This window comes from Leptodactylus fuscus, chromosome 11, assembly GCF_031893055.1.
Source record: "Leptodactylus fuscus isolate aLepFus1 chromosome 11, aLepFus1.hap2, whole genome shotgun sequence".
NCBI classification, from domain to species: domain Eukaryota; kingdom Metazoa; phylum Chordata; class Amphibia; order Anura; family Leptodactylidae; genus Leptodactylus; species Leptodactylus fuscus.
The window spans coordinates 41,109,360-41,127,889 of NC_134275.1; the positions used below are offsets into that span (position 1 = coordinate 41,109,360).

Sequence of the window (18,530 nt, forward strand, 5' to 3'; positions counted from 1 at the left end):
GAGTGCGCTGCGCTGTGCATTGTGGGTACGCGGTGACGTGTTCCCCCGGCCGGACCCAGGATGGCTGACGATAGACAGCACAAGCTGGCAGCGGCCCGGAGGAAGGTAACGACCGTCACCTAGGCCCGGCTACTGCAGGTGGAGCTAGGGGTGGCCGGGGCATTGTTGTCATGGGTGGTCAGAGGCTGGGAGGGGGTCTGGAGGTCGGGGACGGGGGGCAGTGGGAGGTGTCATCAGCAGAGTATGGGGGGGGGGGGGGGGGTCAGGAGGTAATAGTCAACATGACAGGGCAGCAGGGTGAGTATTGTGTGCCAAGGTAGAGGGGGGGGATGAGCACCATGACTGTGTAAGGGTTGGCGATAAATTTGGGGTACGTGCTGGCCGCCATGTTGCACCGGTTGTGTCATGTGATGCAACTTAAATTTTTTTCATAATGTAAATATCATGTGACTGCGCCAGTTCCTGTAGACTCCTACAGACGCTGCTGAAGGTGATGTTGCCCCAAACTTTGCGTTGCGATTCTCAGATTATGTCTATAGGCCCCCCAAACCTGCTGGATTTCTAATGGCTGTAGTATAGACAGGTAGTGTAGTCATGGCGTGGTGCCTTTCATTTTTATTGTACAGTGAAAGTGTAATCTGTGGTCATGTGACTGGTGCTACAGCTAAAATCGCTACCTTAAAGGGATGTTCTAGGCAGGGTGAGATTGGCTTCAGTGATAACAGGACTCTTACCACGTCCAGACCGTCAGTAGAGGAAACTGGGGGTGACTTGCTGGAAAAGATGTGTGGCTTTAGTTAGAAAACCAGGTTAGGCTGAGGCCCCACGTTGCGGAAATGCAGATTTTTTTTGTTGTAGTTTTTTGAGCCAAAGCCAAGAATGTCTACGAAAGAAATGTGAAATATGTAGAAAGTTCTTATACTTCTCCCTTCTGCTCAATCCACTCCTGGCTTTGGCTAAAAAAAAAAAAGTTACAAAATCTGCTACAAAAAAAGCTGTGTTTCCGCAATGTGTAGCTTTAGCCTGAAGGTTAAAAGAAACAGCTGATTCTGCCAGAAGCTCTTGTCAGACAGTTAAATGGTCATTTCTTTATAGGGAACCCATCGGGCGATCTGGGACACTAATTGTGGGCCAGGGGTTTAGTGTCCCAGGAAAGCCTCTATTAATGCAATTTCTGCCTATATTAAAAATAAAGACCTTTATACTTACCCTGCATTTGTACCCCTGGTGCAGTTCAGCCAGAGGAGTGCCCCCCAGCCTCGGTACTCAAGCACCAAATCTTAGGTGCATACACGGTGAAGCCGGGGTGTACGTCCTTGGCTTCAAAAAAATAACTGCACATGCATTGGGAGCGCCAGAGATGAGTCCGAGGAGACTCATCTCTTAGAAAGGTTTTGTTTTTTTCTACTATGGACATGGATGGCATTATTAAAGTTCTATTTGGGACTCTAAAACTTCTATCCATAAGGACCTGCGGACGGTTTTAGTGCCCCACATCGACCTGACGGGTTCTCTTTAAAGCTGAGAGGCCCCACATTGCAGAAAAGTTGTGTTTTGTTGTTGCAGATTTTGCTGCGTTTTTTCAGCCACAGCCAGCAGTGGATTTTGCAGAAGAGATTAGTATAAGAGCTTTCTTCATATTTCCTATTGCTTTTGAAGTCACTCTTGGCTCAACCAAACGCAACAAAATCTGCAAGAAAAAAAACCTTCATTAGGCCGGGGCCCCACGGGCCGTAAACGCCGCGATGTGCTCGCAGCCAAGATGCTGCGGGAAAAATCGCGGAATTTTACAGTGCAAGCAAAGGGGATGGGATTCATGCAAATCCCATGCCAATTTTGCAGAAGAAATCGCAGCACGGACACGCTGCGATTTGCAAAGCTGTTGCAGTTTTGCAAATCGCAGCATGTCAATTATATCTACGGATATAATTGTAACAGAAAGTCCGCAGAGGAAAACTCCATGAACTTTCTGTTGAAAGCACTGCGGAAAGAACTGCAGTGTGTTCACGCCGTGGTTCTTTCTGCAGCGCTTTAGCGCTGCATTTACGGCCCGTGGGGCCTTAGCCTTAGACAAACTTTTCCTAGGCTGAGGCCCTACGTTGCGGCATTTTTTGTTTTACGTTTTTGCTTAAATATTTTTGATCCAAAAAGTGGATTGAGCAGAAGAGAGAAGTAGAAGACCCTTCCTATATATTTCTCATTCCTTCTGTACCTATTCTTGGCTTTGGCTCAAAAATATGCTGCAAAATCTTCAACATAAAAAGCCACATTTTTTGCAACATGGGGCCTCAATCTAATACTATATTACAATTTTGTTGTTAAACCGACCTCGTCCAATGTGCTCAGTGTTTGTAAAGTTCCCTATATTGAGGGCGATCTGTCAGACAGACCCTGTCATTTTTATGTATATGTCCATACTTTGTGAATCTCTGGTTGCAGATTATTAGGGCACTATGTTCAGACATGGGAGATTTCAGCTCTGAAGCCCACGGAATAGCGGATGCAGAGGGGTGACTGAGGATTAGTACGAGATGAGTAATGTTACTTGTAAAGGTCTGACGCTCTGGGGGTGGTAGCGGTAGGATGCAGACACCTGAACAGTACTTTGTGTTTGAGAGCTGCAGTTCGCTCAGATTATCGGCCTGCTTTTGCGAGTCTACTTCTTCACAATCGGCCTATTGTCCTGCAGAGAATACAACGTGTCTTTTCTGCAGAGTAAGATAGCCCGAGACTGTAGAAAATGTGCAGCTTAGTTACTAGGGTTGGCGGTGACAGCCATGTCCCTCCTACATCTACCTATTGTATCTGTGTCCAGCTAGGAACCTGTAGGCTGCTGCTCCAGACTTCTCCTCTCATGAAGGGGGGTTGCTGTCCGTTCCTTTGGACATTTAGCCATGACAGGGCTGTCACTCTATTAGTAGTGCATGAGCTCCCTATAAGATATGACCGATCTGTATTCTGCAGCTGTTGCAGTACTACAGCTCCCAGCCAGGATTATTTTACTAAAAGCACAAAATGATAAAATAAGATAACTCCTTCACCGATTTGTGACGCCACTCCTGTCCAGATACTGCCTGGATGCGGCACCCAGGAAGTGACTACCCAGCCAATCACTGGCTGAGATGGTTCAAGGGGTACCAGGGAGCAGAGACAGACCAGTGGGGTATCTAGGTGGCACCGGTACATTCTGATAATTCAACAAGAGGTGGCACTTTCATAGAGACAGACTGGGCACTTGGGCTCACACCTGTGTCATGGTGCCCTTTGTTCTGCTCCTCTGACATGGAGCCTGATGGACCCCGTTCATTATAATGGGTGTCCGTTGTTTTTTAACTGAAAGAGCTGAACAAAAGGCTTGCAGGACTTTTTCATCAGTGACGGATACTCCAATGCAGATGTGAGTGTAGACTTACTTGAGCTGTGACTGTAGGGAGGAGATTTTATCTGGGTACCCATGATGGTGCTGCACCTGAGATATCTGGGGATCGGGGCAGAGAGCAGGCCAGGACAGGTATGCATACAACTCACTATTCCCCTTTGGAGCTATGTTTTTCCAATCTATCACCACCCCATATGCTGCAGCAGGGCATCTGATATCGGTCACGCATCTGCCTGGAGGTTCTCAGAACCGGAGATGAATGAGATGTTGTAGTATTGAGGGTTGCAGATAATGTTCTCAAGTTCCTGTCAGCTACAGTCAGAATGTCCACATCCTGTGTTGGCTGATAACAGTGAACAATATCTGTAAACGTACAATATATAGCCTAGATTTCTAACGTTTGGATTGTCTTTTCTAGTTAAAAGAATTTCAGCAGAAGACGACTCCACCTGCTCCTGTGGGCGGCAAGAAGAAGAAGAAGGGAAAAGAGTCAAACAGCCATCCTGACACCCCCAATCGCCTCTCCCCAGACCCGGTAAGTCACCGGATCACATGACTTCATGCATTATATACAGCTTTTCACCTAATACCCTTGCAGGATAATCTTCTGTGAGTCGGGTAAAGCAGAATTTTGATTACTGCTCTGCAGTTATTGCCTCATTGCCTTTCCTGTCCATACAGGCTCGGGGTTTCAGTATACAGCTACTTAGCTGTTTCTTAGTCATCTTCCTGGGTGACTAGTAGTATAGCTTCGTTGCTTTTCCCATAAAGGTTGTCACCCAGCTTTTTCAGAATAGTAAATCTGCTTTCTTATACCGTATTATAGGAACAGGGTTATACCAACTCTTTAAGAAAAGCTGTTGGCAATCTCTATCTGCACTGTTATCAATGGGGGTCATTACCCAGGGTTCCTAGACATTGAGATAATTGCCAGACAGTTTAGAATAATACTTATGGCTTCATAATCTATTTCCCTCTGCTGGTCAGTGGTGAGGGCTATACCCCCTCCCTTAGCTCCTCAATGGCCCTATGGACTAGCATACATACAATTGGCCATGCTTGTATAGGAGTCCTATGCATGTTGATATCTACATTCTAACCAACTCTATTTGTAAATTCTTATCTAAAATCTGGACAAACTTGAAAATCCACATTGTCCTGCAGTGAAAAGGTTTCCCAGGCAGAGCTTTGGACTGCTTTACTGTGGGGTCTTTACACAAATGATCTGCCCCAGGGAAACCTCAGGATAATAGACACCATCATTCTGATGACCGATCCATTTCTGCTGGAATTTCCTAAAGCCATAGCCATAAAGACTCCCGAACACCCTGTACTATATATGTTGTGCAACAAGGTGTATTCAAGCAGGTTTCCTTTGAAGACTCCTAAGGGACTCCTGAACTTGACACTTAGTAGCCATGTGTGTTGCCTAAGGCTACAGCCACACTATGCAAACATGCTGCAGGATTTCCACAGCAATAATTGTCATGTTGACTTTGCAGTGCGTCCTTTATTGCAGCATGTGGAAGAGATGAAAATAAGCGCTGTTACTGTATAGTGATCCTTCGCTATATAGCCCTGGCCCTTTAAAGGGGTTGTCTAATGAGCTGCCCACAGGATAGGTCATCAGTATCCTATTGGTGTGGATCCAACACACAGGACCCCACACTCATTAACCGATCTTGCCACACCCCGTTGCCAGAAGCTAGTGCGCAGGAGGGTCTGGTAAGCCGCTCCTGTTCAAGTAATAGAGCTGCAGTACCCTTGTATCACCAGGTTTGGTGAAACCGAGAACTATGCATTAACCTTCAATACTCCCAAGTTGAACAGCCTTTTGTCAACCACTGTATGCCTCCTCACCTGCCAACACTGGAAGAGGCGCCAGGTCAGGGGATTTGAAGGGGAGACTGGTGGTGATTTTCGTGGGGGAACTGCCACCAGATGTCATATGTGAGCAAGGGTGGGAGCAAAACATGACTTTCCTTTAAATGTGTACCCTTTGATAAATGGTTGCTAGCAGTCCCTTGGTTTCAACCAGCCCCATATCCTCTATGTAATAGTCCTTCCCCCTGTTTCTCATTGGAGTCTCTGTGATCTGCCAAATACTGCCACCTATAGTAGGAAATGCCGAGCTGCTTTCCTGTGCCGCTGTACTGGTATTACATGCTGCCCAGTCTCTGGATTATACATGACAAGTGGGCATCCTGAGTGTTTCTGCACAGGCTCCTGCCTCACATACCCTATTAGGGGAGGTGGGTCTGACCGCTGAGAACCCTATTGATCATGAGAACATCCTGAGGTCCTAATTCCCTCCCCAAATGTGCGTTAAGCCTGAACGCAGCCTGGCTGAATGTAGGCGTTACTGGTGGTGGACAACACTCCATTCACTTCAGTGGCCAAAGTACATTCCTCTATCTCTGGCGCTTCCATAGACATGAGACAACGCGCCATCCACCACCAGTCAGACCTATGGTCAGGCTGAATGCGCAGTGTGGCACTCACTGCATTAGAAGCAATTCCCTAACACAATCTATCAAGGCCAGTGTCCATGCTTCTGTCTGTCACAATGGTCTAAGAAGCTGAGATATGAGGAGCTGTTTGTTGGCTTCATTAAGGACAGAGCCAAGAAAAGAAAATTACTGACGCCCATTTCTTCTCCCAAAGTACATGGGCATCGAAAGGAGCTGTGCAACAACAAACAGCTCCCTATATCCCAACTTCCTTAAAGGGGTTGACGCTTCTAAAGCTTGCTGTTAGTAACCTTATAGCAAACTGCAGTAAAAATAGGTAGAAATCCTGCCTTAGAGGAAAGCACCAAAGTGAATCCATGAAGCCAAGTGTCATTGAACTTGAAGGGGTTGTCCCATGAAGAACATATGAGGGTCCGACTGTCAGGTCCTCCATTGTTCAAGAGAACGGGGGACCAAAATCTCCCGTGCTTTCTCCTTGTGAATGGAGCACCAGTGTGCATACGTGACTGGTATGGGGCTGCGTGGACTGTGAGCACCGGTAACCCCACAGCAGTGAATGGAGTTACCAAGCGCTTTAGCTAAATATAATGTGAGTGCCAGTGAGGCTAGGTAGCGGCGGCTGTAGTCTCCAGGATGCTGTTCACATTCCCCCCCTGCCTGCTTATCTGCTTTCTCCCCTTCTTTCTCTGTTTCTCTCACTATCTTCAGATTGAGGCCATTTTGAAGGGGCTGGTATCAGATCTTCATAGATCCAATGGGGTGTCCATCCCTGGTTTAGTGGACATGAAGGTGAGCGATATGGGGAGGGGCTGCTGTTTTCCTCTGGTTGGCTTTGCCTGTGTTTCTGTGCCCCTGATGCTTGCTGCTTATTTATACATGGCCCCTTTTCATTTTGTCATCACCCACCTGGTCATAGTTCATTATTACCCATAAATTGGAGGCAGGGCGCACTAAAATTTTACCTTCATCACATAATGTGGATCCCTCTAATTGTTTTCCTTTATTAGGACTCCTGAACGTGACAGTCCTAAGCCGTGTGCTTACACAAGTACTAGTGGCTGCTGCTAGTGCTCTATGTCGGCTGGACTCGCTGCCATGTTTTGAGCCCACCTGCATTTTGCTGTAAACTGTGTTCTGGCACCGTATCATCACCATGACGGACTAGTACACAGTTTATACTAGTGTAAATTCCCTGGCTGGTGCCATGTGCCAGAATTTAGAGGACCCAGACTCCTGGCGCAACAAATACTGGCGCAACACAGGAGACCCACGTGCAGACAGGACCTGCTGTACATTTCAGCAACTTTATGACAGTTTTCTGACCTTTATGTCATAATAAATGTCCCCCCAATATATGTTTACTTAAATGGGTATTCCTATCTCATAAACTGATGGCGCAGTGCTAGGATAGGACATCAATTATATTAGTGAGGCCCCTATGGATCCTGAGAAGGAAGAGGGGACACAGGTGCTGAAATAGCCGCAGGAACAATGCTGTGCAGGGTTAATGTAGGAGGGGTACAGCGCTAAATCCACACTGTAGCCCCTCCCTTTATTCTCATGACCTGCGGATGTCCCAGAGGTCGTACCACTAATAATAAAGGGGGGTTGTTGTTGCTATGTATAATGCTGTTGTATATTGTATGTATTTTATCTATTTTTGTTACTATTCTAGCCATCACTTTATGCAATGTTATTAACCCTTTAAGTGTTATTCTGTATATAGCGTTACTCTGCATCGCTCCTGTATATATAGTAATAGCTGACATGACCACTTGAGGCATTTTAAGAATTGCTGGTGTGTGTTTTTTTTTTGGGGGGGGGGGGGGTTTGTGTGTTTTGTTTTTTTGTTTTAAGGAATTTCCTTTAGAAGTTGACATATTTCTGTGTGTATTGTACAGTACTTCAGTGCACCTTGCTGTATTGTAGCTCAGTAACCTTTGGCATCATGCTGAGCTGCTTGTATTAGTTCAATAGACGGGCACCTTTACTACATTCCAGTGCAGATTTATAGCCCTCCATTTATTAGACGCGATGTCACATGTTCATCCAGAACTGACAACCTCATGCACGTCTATTCCAGTGTGATGGTAAATGTCTATGAGCCGCAGAGGCCGCAGGCGGTCCCCTGTAAGATGATTTGTCACCAGCCCTGTCCTGTGTCCATTTGGTTGGCTCCTCTGCAGGCCACATATTATTATCCGGCCATTTGCTGCTTCTTGGCCTTGAGCTAATCCTGGCAGGATATGAAGTTTGCATGAAATGAAGCATATCGCTGTCTTGAGGCATTTGTCACAGCAGCTGGCTGGCATCCCTGGGCACACAGGATGTGTGGAGTGCCATGGAATCCGTCCCTCTTTATTAGGTGTCAGTGAATGGCTTGCACGCCGAGCAGCTGACTTCTGGCTCTCTTATCTTTTTTTGTATAGGATTACTGTACACCTACTTTTATACAGACAGCTGAGATGTCTAGGGCGATGTTTCTGTCAACAATAATACTTGGACGGGCCGAGTCTGCCAGGGCTGCTGCCACTCAGCAGTTGTCCCTCTGACTCTGGGACTCTCCTATATAACGTCCCTATACTCGTTATAGCACGGATAGGTTGCGTTTGTGAGGAGGAATCGCTATAACAAATAGACACCCACCCCCCCTCCCCCGGCCCACTTCAATCTGACGTGGGGATCTTTTAGTTAGTATGTCTTTTAGAGAGGACCCACCCACTCTGCGGCCATGTCTGTTTTAGAACCTGATTGTATTCTTCACGGAAAAACTATTTTGGAACATCTTTTCTTAGATCTCATTATACTAGTCCTCTGTGATTGCTCCTGACTATTTATGACTATATTGACTCCAGGGTATTACCAGTTGGTGGTCTGACCTTGCACACACACTTTGTGCTGCCAATATTAGATTAGGTAGCGACACCCTCCTCTAACAAGGGAAAATGGTACCACCCAGTTGTCAGTTCATTTATATTTTTCCAGGAGCCATAATAGAGGGACGTCCTGATGAATAGTTGGGAGAAAAGATGCTGTAGAATTGTTATATCATGGAGAATATGTATGTTTCTCAATACTAACAGACATGTCAAGGATGGCGGCGGCCCCTCTATAAAAAGCAATACCCTAAAATATTCTTCTGGACCTTAAAGTTATGGCCTTTTATTCTTTTTGCTATTTTCCAAAACCCTGGATTAAAAATCTCTGTGGGTAGAATTCCGTCTTTATGGTTATAGATCAGAAACCAGTCTTGGGTAGGCCGAGACGAACGAACATTTGCTTACTTTTCACCGTGTAAATATGCCTGGCAGTCATGGCGGATCATGTCCTTGCCCGAGTTACAATAATAATAATATTACAGGTTATTTATATGGTGCCAACATATATTGCAGAACTTTACAATTCCTAGGGTTCGTATACAGACAGTGAGACATGACTGTAATAAAGCAATTCACACAAGAGCTTACAATCTATGTGGCACAAGCTGTGTAGGCCGCTGCCATTATCAGCCATTCCTCTGCAGGACATGGAGTCAGGAAGGGGGAAGGAAGTGACAAGTCAGAGGTGTCTACTCCACAGGCGTTGCTTCCCTCCACCCCTGTGATCTTACATCCCAGCACCTCACTAACTAGCCAAACTGGAAGTGCTGGCAGGTAGGACCGTGAGTCACCCGGACATGTCACTGCCTCTATCTCCACTGTGTCAATGTCAGAGATGGCGCCTAAACAACTACAACCCCCAGTCTGCAGAATACATGGGATAATGAGAGTAGTCTTTATGTCCTTCCCATTGTAAGATCAAATTTTGTCAGGACGCAGCCAGTTGAGGAAAACCAAAGTGGTCATTCACACGTGTATAAAATGGCACAATCGCTGCTGAATAGACGCACCGCCTAGCGCAGGGGTCAGCAACCTTCAGCACTCTGGCTCTTGTGTAACTACAACTCCCAGCATGCTTACCTTATTCTGATTTTCTTGGAACTCCTATAGAAGTGAAGGGCACATGCTGGGAGGTGTAGTTTCACAACAGCTGGAGTGCTGAAGGTTGCTGACCCCCTGACCTCATGACTATGATCCAGACAAGAACACCTGATAATCCTGCATTGCTCAATTGATCTTCTGGTCCTGTTAAAGGGATATTTCAATTACCAATAGGAAATGTCGCCCTTCATGATCTGTGGCGGGTTGACTCCTGGGACCCCCACGATCCTGTGAATCAGGGGTACAGGGATGATGTAGCACAGCATCCCCCATGTTGATTTTGCTTGCACAGTAGCGCCCTGCCCTAGGCCGTGTAAGGAACTGCAGGCAGCAGGAGCATTGCTGTACATGGAGAACATAGCAGACTCCGAGCTATACCAGTGATGCGACCCCTTCATTCTCAGCACCAATGGCTGTTCCTCCGGTCTGCCACAATTTATCATAAATTGAAGGTATATCTGAGAAATTTATAAGATGTAAATAACCTTATAGGACTGAATGACTCCATAAAGGAACACTTCATACACAACTGATAACCCTCTGTATGCCTAGTGCAGGGTCTGAGGGGGCGGAGTCTGACACAAGAATTTAAAGAATGCCAATGAGAGAATTTTGTTATGCTCCGCCCCCTCAGGTACTGCATTACAACATGCATGGAGTGTACCTTTAACACCAGTATCAGAGGTATGTGTAGTGGTTAGTGACCAGATGCCGGTGTTATAGGATTCACTGAGCTGTAGCTTTGGGGTCTCCGGCAGTGCACCTGTGCCCATACATGATCCTGGAACTCACTGGAACTGCCCATGACATGAATAAACATGTGACGTTGTACATGATATTTTATCCATTTTGATCATCTTTAATTGTCTAATGTGTTGTCTGAAATTTTCATTGTTTGCGGGTTGTTGTTTTTTTTTGTTTTTTTTTAATGTTGTGTGTTTTTTTTTTTGTTTTTTTTTACTTTGAATATTCCAACATGGTATATCATGATCATTGGGTTCCCCCTCCGTACCTGGGACTGGAATATCACGACTGACGTGCTATACCAGCGCTGTGGCTTCTTCATTCTCATTGATCCCCCCACAAGTGATGGTGACATGCCACCCATTTATAAGATGAGAATATCCCTTTAATTTTAGGACAGTGGTTGCTACCCATAGCACTCCATTAGTTTTAAAAACCACAGTCCCCAGCATGAGTGCTTAAAGAGGACCTCTCGCCTTTCCTGGCATGTCTGTTTTAGTAAATCCATGCATTTTGCTATAATTCTGCCTTGTGCCATTCCTCTGTTATTTCTCCTAGAAAATGGAAGAAATAGGCAGCAGGGTGTTACCATTACACTAGTCAGAGGGGTGTGTCCATTGTGTCAGTGTGGGGTTACAGCCCCTAAATGGTAATACCCAGATGTTCGTTTATCCATAAATTTCTAGGAGGAATTACAGAGGAACAGGCCAACACAGAACTATATGAAAAGATGCTCCAGAATTGTTGTTATGTGGGGAATACAAATATTTGCTAAAAAAAAAAAATTAAATAAAGAGGATTCATCCGGTCCCCTGCCATGTCTGCTTTAGCTAATATTTGTCGGGGGGATGTGATGCTTTAAAGGGAATGCCCCCAGGGTGAAGCTTATTAAACCAGCAGCACACATGGATCAGGTGAACCTGACCTAACTTCATTTATTTCTCCAATGACGAGATATTAATTTATTTCACAATATGCAAATAAGCAGTGTGGAGCACTAAGAGCGGCTCTGTTGCACCAAACTACTACTCCTGCACTGTTCTATGGGGAGAACAAGGGGCTCAGTGAGATTTCAGCATGGCTCCTTTGTCCTTGTATTAGAGCAATAGATCCGCCCTTGGTGTTTCAGACTTGCCATTTGCATATTGTGAACTATATGAATAACTTTGCACGGATTTTCATGGAGTAAAAAGTAACATTTAGTAGGTCCTGACCTATCTGACTGTTGCTGGTGACGCCTGTATAGATGTAATACATGTAGGAAGGTGACTTGCTTCTTGTCTTATTACATGGTCGGCCTGGTGACAGACTATTCATGCTGATTTATAATGGGTCACTCCAACTGCTGTGAAACTACAACTCCCAGCATGCATACTTGCTCTGGTGTTCTTGGAACTCCTATAGAAGTGAGTGGAGCATGCTGGGAGTTGTAGTTTTACAACAGCTGGAGGGCCAGAGGTTGCCTACCCATGATCTCTACCTTTGTGTCCCTGTGTTGTGCTAACCCCCTATTGTGTGCCCTGACAGGTGCTTTTGGAGAGAGACGATCCTGACGCTGAAATCCTAACCGAGGATGTCTTGGATAACTCTATAACCCCAACAGAGACCCAGTTTAATAACCCCCTGTCGGAGGTGTGTGACTGCCATACCCTGCACTCTCCGCAGGCCTTTATATGGCTGCTCACTTCCGGTCTATCACTCCTCTTGGGGCAAATTCAATCTTTCCTTTTAATGCAAAGTACAGTTCATTGGCTGTATGATCAGAAAATGTAAAATTTGTGGTGTTTTTGTAATCTAGCAAAACTTTCTAAATGGAAGCCATCAACTCACTGATGTTGACTTATCTGATGTCCTAAAAAGTCTATATTTAGTGTTTTGAGGGTACAATGGTGTCCTGTCAATGAGCTCTAGGACTGACCAGGAGTCCTGTCCATTGGATTGCTCAGCAGCAGCTTGCTGGTGGTTTCCAGGGTAAAAAAATGTGTAACAATGCTGATTTTATGTTTTCTGACTATGGCTGGTTTCCAGTAACTAGGTGACGCTTCACTCTATAAGAGGTTCTAGTTTTCCACTTGCACACTCAGTAGACTAAGCTAGAAATATCATGTATTTCTTAGGCCCGTGTAAAATATCTAGATATTAAAGGGGTTGTCTCACCAGGATGACCCGCACATCAGCAGATCACTATGGGTCCAACTGCAGAAACCTCCTCACACTAATGACTGACCATCTATTACAAGGATGGACCTGGTCCGCCATATTGATTCTTAGGTATTCAGTGTGCGGTTTGCACACGACAGCTATTCCCAGTACGGTCTGTCTGTCGGGATGGTTTATATGAAATACATGATGTTTAACTGGTGCCCCCGCATCTCCCATCTTGGTGTTGGCCTTCCTGCTGTAGCTTGCATGCTGCTGTGTCTGAACTCTGCGTAGATCCTGATCTCTTCCCGTTTTTACCGCTCTGTCATTCTCTTCTCACTCCTTGTTTTGTTTTGTTCTGCAGCAAAATGACTTTGACAGTACGAAGACAGCTGCAGATGGCAAAAGGTGAGTGTGATCTATGTGCCACAGCATTGGCACCATTCTTGGCCAAGCTGAAGCTGAGGAGGACATGGAGAGATCTCAGCTGGGTCCTTCCTGTAGGACTTGTCTTACAACTGTTCCTATATCTTTAAAGAGCACATATGAGTAGGACAGGTTACCTTAAAGGAATTCTCTCCCATCCAAAAGGGGATAAGTGATCACTGGTGCCCCCAACAATCCAGAGAATAGGGAACAGTGAATGAAGTGTTAGCTGAGCATGCACTCCCACCGCTCCATTCACACGACCCTTTCTAGCAAGCCCCTATTCTTGTGATTTTTGGTTGTCCCAGCAATCTTGACACCTGGAGAGGTAAGTCTCACCTACACCCAGTCCACGCTGTGACATTGGGTCCCCTGTTCCATTCTGCGCAAGTACTGACCAGGCTTTGTGAATAGGTTCAGGTGACGGCTGTGATCAGTCTGTGGCATCAGCAGTGACTTCTTACATACCGGTGATGTCGCTGCTAATATGTCACCGGTGCCCAACCTGTTAATGCTGTGATTCACTTCTGTCCCTGACAATGCACAGGATGGACCTGGGGACGCAATGCTATATATATATATATATATATATATGTGTAGTGTATGTGCTGGAGGTATATAGACAATACCAGTGTGCTTTATGTGTGTGACCCTGTCTTACAGGTTTGTCTCCTCAACGGACAGTCTCCGGCAGCTGTCTGAACAACTGAACGGCCTGGTGTCGCAGGTAGGTGTCTCTGCCCAGACGTCTGGTGCAGCCTGGTTTCATGTAGTGATGTGTATAGTGACAACATTTATCTGCTGCTCTTCACTCTGTCCTAACAGAGCCTTAAGAGATGGGTCCTCTAAACCAGGCGCACCTTTAAGAGAGAAATTTGGAAGGAATTAAATCTGCTAAACAGTCTTCTTTAAGATTATATTCCCATTGCTGAATTTGAGGCGGATTACACAGTGTCAACATACGCTTAGTATTTTCTATATACTAAGTGATAGGAGTGTTACATGTGATGCTTTAATTCTAAGTAACTTTGGGTTTGTCATTTTGTAGGGGAACTCCTATGTAAATGGAGAAAATATCATCTCGTCCACAAGCCCAGAAGTGGAGGTGAGTGACAGTACCTGGAAAATGTAATCCATACGTGGATAGCTCTGGTACACTGTATACAAATTGGTATATAGTTACATATCCATGTGCCTCTAAGCCTTCAAGGAGAAAGGTATGGGGGAAGGGGCCACACGGTGGCTCAGTGGTTAGCACTGCAGCCTTGCAGCGCTGGAGTCCTGGTGTTCAAATCCCGCCAAGGGCATAAAACCATCTGCAAGGAGTTTGTATGTTCTCCCCGTGTTTGCATGGATTTCCATCCCATATTCCAAAGACAGACTGATAGGGAAAAAATGTACATTGTGAGCTCTATGTGGGGCTCACAATCTACATTTAAAAAAAAAAAAAAAAAAAAAGGTATGGGGGAAAGTGGAGCTTGGTCAACTCCTAACTAGGAATAGATGTAAAGTCAGTGACCTGCTTTAAAGGGGATCATCCTGCCTGCCAATTCTCTTGTCATAGAGTGGGGAGTACCTTCCCCAGGTTGCTGATAGCATTTAGCGCAAGGACTGTATTTGTGCCAAACATGTGGCCCAACCCCCATTCCGTTCCTCACTCACCACATTGTGCGAATGTGGCTGGGCTGTTCCAGAGCATGTAAACCTTAGCCCAACAAATCGGACGAGTGAGTATAGTAACGCGGTATTTCTTTTTCTTTTTTTTTGTTTGGGAAGGGGGGCACTTGAATTTTCTTTGCTTCTCTTAGCCACTGTCTTTTAAGTCCCTTAAAATAGATTTTATGGGAAATTGCTGCTCCGAAGCGCTGTTACGTTATCATATATCTCACATAGTAGGCAGTTGTCATTTTTCTAACCTCCGAATGTCTCTTCTTTTTTGCATGACTCTTTTCCGGCCTCTTCTCTCTTCCTTACACTGAATGCATGCTCCGCAGTCACGGTACCAGGATTTGGCGGCTGCCCTGGACTCCAGTAACTTAACAAACAAACAGCTCAGTGCAAAGATAGAGGAACTGGTAAGAGGCAGAATATGTCGCCATCTATAAAAGGGGAAAGGCACCCATAGACTTTTCTGTAACTGTCCTATTCACCTCAGTAGGTCTTGCACTGCAGGAACAATCCCATTCAGCTGAATGGAACTGAATTTTCAACTGCAGAAAGTTCTGCCACATGTGAATGTACCTTAATAACATGTATTGTATACTATACTGGGTATCCAGAAAGTAAGTACACAAAATGAAAGGGTGGACTTTAGCTGGTATTTGAAGCTTTTTTTTATTAATGAACATGTGACCGGAAATGCACCCTTGTGGCGCTGCAGGTAGACTGAGATGTCTGTTTCCTATCCCTCGCTGCGCCATGTGAAAGGAGAAACAAAGAATCTAAGAATCACTGTTACTTATTTACAAGAATTGCTGGAAGTGCTGGCCGCCTGCCTCGATGCAAGCAGTGCAACGCCGGGAGATTAATTGATGCACCTAATCACAAACTCCAGGCATGGCCCTCACCGCGACAAACGCAGCCTGAATGTGGTTCACAAGCTCTTCGCGGGTTGGCACAGGCATTGCATACACAATGGACTTGACATGTCATCACAAGAATTACTGTTACATTCACAATTGCATTTACATTCACGATTACAAGCTTACATTCACTGTGTCGGACTACCTGCATCTCCACCACGGTGCATTTCCGGTCACATGTTTATTAATAAAAAAAATGCTCCATATACCGGCTAAAGTCCACCCTTTCATTTTGTGTACTTACTTTCCGGACACCCTGTATGTCAGGGGCAGGCTGTATACGCTGTTTGGCTGTTGCTATTCTTCCTGCATGGAGCCCCTCTACTCCACTCTCTTGTATGACCTATTATTTAACCCTTTGCTATGTGGCACTAAGTCCAGTTCTAGACACACAATTCCTCTGAAATAAATTCTGTGGGAACACTGACCACACACATTAGGTAAACCCAAAGGGGCGATGGGTCCAAGGGCTTCATTTCTCCAATAGGTGGGACCAGTTGTTATTATGGTTGATTCTCTGGATATAAGTTTCTAAGATTGGAACCCTTTAAATGCCATAACTTTTGTGAGGCTTGGTATATCTGTCATTTCTATCAAGATCTAAAAACGGTGGCCCAGTACTCATTGAATTCTTGGATCTTGATCAGAAGAATCTGTTCTGGTTTTATTTAGTGATCTGTGTGTATTTCTCCCAATAGAAACAGCAGAATCAGGATGTCCTGGATCAGCTTGATAAGGTAAAGCTCTTCATCTAGTAGACGGGGTGCAAATGACCAATATGAGCTCCCCCTAGATACTTAACGGTATCTGTGGATTTTCCTCTTTCCCCAGGAGAGGAAAGACTTTGAACAGAAGTTTTCCAAGGAGCAGGGGTCTCTTCGAGAACAATTGCAGGTGAGACACTACAAGCCAAGGAGTCTTGCCTTGCTTGTCTGTTACATTCAGTCAGGTAGAGGGGAATCCACTGTTCAGCACCCCAGATCTTACATTGTTTATTAAGAGCTGTGAGGAACATTGCAAACTCCCTCCCCCAACAGTGCAAAGCTATGGCAGAGTACAGCGATGATGTCGCTGAGCTGTAAGGTCGGTCCCTCTGACAGTGTTCGGATATCGGTTCCAAAACTAAAAGGATCCCTGCAACTGGGGCACATAATGACAAAGCTGACAATGCACTGAATTCAGCTGTCTAGTAATACCACAAATGTCAGAGGATATGAAAGGTCCTCTATAAAGGGAATCTGTCCGGTCCATTTGGGACACTAAACCATCCAAAAGTCTTTATAGACCAGGAGTTTAGTGTCCAAAATTGTCCTGTTTTAAATCCACCCGTGCCTGCATGAGAAAAAAAAATCTTTTCTACTTACAGATGAATCTGAATTTATGAACAGACAAATGTTTTTGGTTTTTTTTTATTGTGGACACAGAAGGCCTTAATCCCTAGTCCATAAGGCTCTTTGGGTGGTTTAGTGTGTCCCAAATCTCCCTGACAGATTTCCTTTAACTTGGTCTGTGGTGGCGCTTTTATTCCAGGACCTAAAGGACCCAACAGCAAACACATCATATGACCATTACATGTACACCATTTGTCATATGATGAACTAGTCACGGTGTAATCTCCTGCACTACTAAATATAGTACTTCTCCTTTATATGTAGTTATATTTACTCAGATTATTGAATGTGTTTTATCACCCCAGGTTCACATCCAGACCATTGGGATTTTGGTATCGGAAAAATCAGAACTACAGACCGCCTTGTCCTTCACGCAGCAGGCAGCAAGACAGAAAGGAGGTATATACCATATCAGGTCATCTTATTGTATATGATATGGCCTAAAGTTTCACAAACCTATTGCACAGTCACTGTAGCTATCTATATGGGGCGAAGTGAGAAGTTGAAGGAAGCGATACCTAGATTTTGCTACTAAGAAAATTCACACAAAAAATGGGTCAATGAGTCTTACCTCAGACTAAGGCCATTTAAGCAGACATCTTGCAGTGAACCCACCCGCTCCAGAAGCCAGTCGAAAAAAAGCTGTGTCCTTTGGTCTTGAAGAGGTTTGCTGTGACAGTTGCACCCCCATAGAAAGCAAGAATGTGGTGTCCCTTTCTGAATTTAGTGGCAGTGGCCAGGCGCACTGCTTGTTCATTCCTTCAGAGGTATCTATCAGTGGTCCGACCCTCACCGGACTGCAGTTCATCCCATTGATCTCTTATTTTCTTTAATCCTGGCTCTCTCTCTGTCTCAGGGGTTCAACCATGTCCTCCCTCCTCTTCCTCACATTCCTGGTGTAAGACACTTGGCTGCAGCAGGAGCCTCCCCCTTGTTCCTGTATATTTTGTAGAACCCAAAGACTATTAAATCCAACCCTCTGGATGCCACCATTTTTATCACTAATTTTTAGGTTTAGTGTACTTTTATATACACACTAATACTATTTTTGGTGTGGATAGCGCTGATTTAGTTGACTTCGTTTTTCTGGATTCGATTGTACACTAGAGTCTCAATAAAAGGCTTTAAAACTTTGCCAATTCCTGTAGTCTGTAGTGTGCTGACATCTTGTTATGGATTTTCCTGCAGCGGAAGTAGAGGATCTTGTCATGCGATTACAGTCAACCCGGCAGAGAGTAACAGAGCTGGAGCGGACCCTTTCTTCTATTTCCACGCAGCAGAAGCAGCTAGAAAAGGTAAAGTCCATTCATCATGGCCAATATACTCTTATTCATCTTTACTGTCCCATAAATTGTGACTGTCATGGGTTAATTGGTTACAGTTCGGTAATTTTAGGCATTACTGTAATTTTGTTT

At 45.1% G+C, this 18,530-nt stretch overlaps 1 protein-coding gene across 4 annotated transcripts in view; it reads left to right on the forward strand.

Moving 5' to 3' along the window:
• Positions 1-18,530, forward strand: part of GOLGA2 (golgin A2) — a 34,945-nt gene continuing 16,415 nt past the window's right edge. For 2 of the 4 annotated variants that reach the window (XM_075259536.1, XM_075259537.1), the window contains exons 1-11: positions 1-105; positions 3,798-3,914; positions 12,102-12,206; positions 13,081-13,124; positions 13,806-13,869; positions 14,191-14,247; positions 15,137-15,217; positions 16,423-16,461; positions 16,556-16,618; positions 17,421-17,514; positions 18,304-18,410. In XM_075259536.1, the coding sequence (XP_075115637.1) occupies positions 61-105; positions 3,798-3,914; positions 12,102-12,206; positions 13,081-13,124; positions 13,806-13,869; positions 14,191-14,247; positions 15,137-15,217; positions 16,423-16,461; positions 16,556-16,618; positions 17,421-17,514; positions 18,304-18,410 (816 nt within the window). In that variant the 5' untranslated portion in view covers positions 1-60. Of the gene's footprint in view, positions 106-3,797; positions 3,915-6,558; positions 6,640-12,101; positions 12,207-13,080; positions 13,125-13,805; positions 13,870-14,190; positions 14,248-15,136; positions 15,218-16,422; positions 16,462-16,555; positions 16,619-17,420; positions 17,515-18,303; positions 18,411-18,530 lie in introns of all 4 variants that reach the window. The other 2 variants (XM_075259538.1, XM_075259539.1) reach the window with 2 other exon arrangements.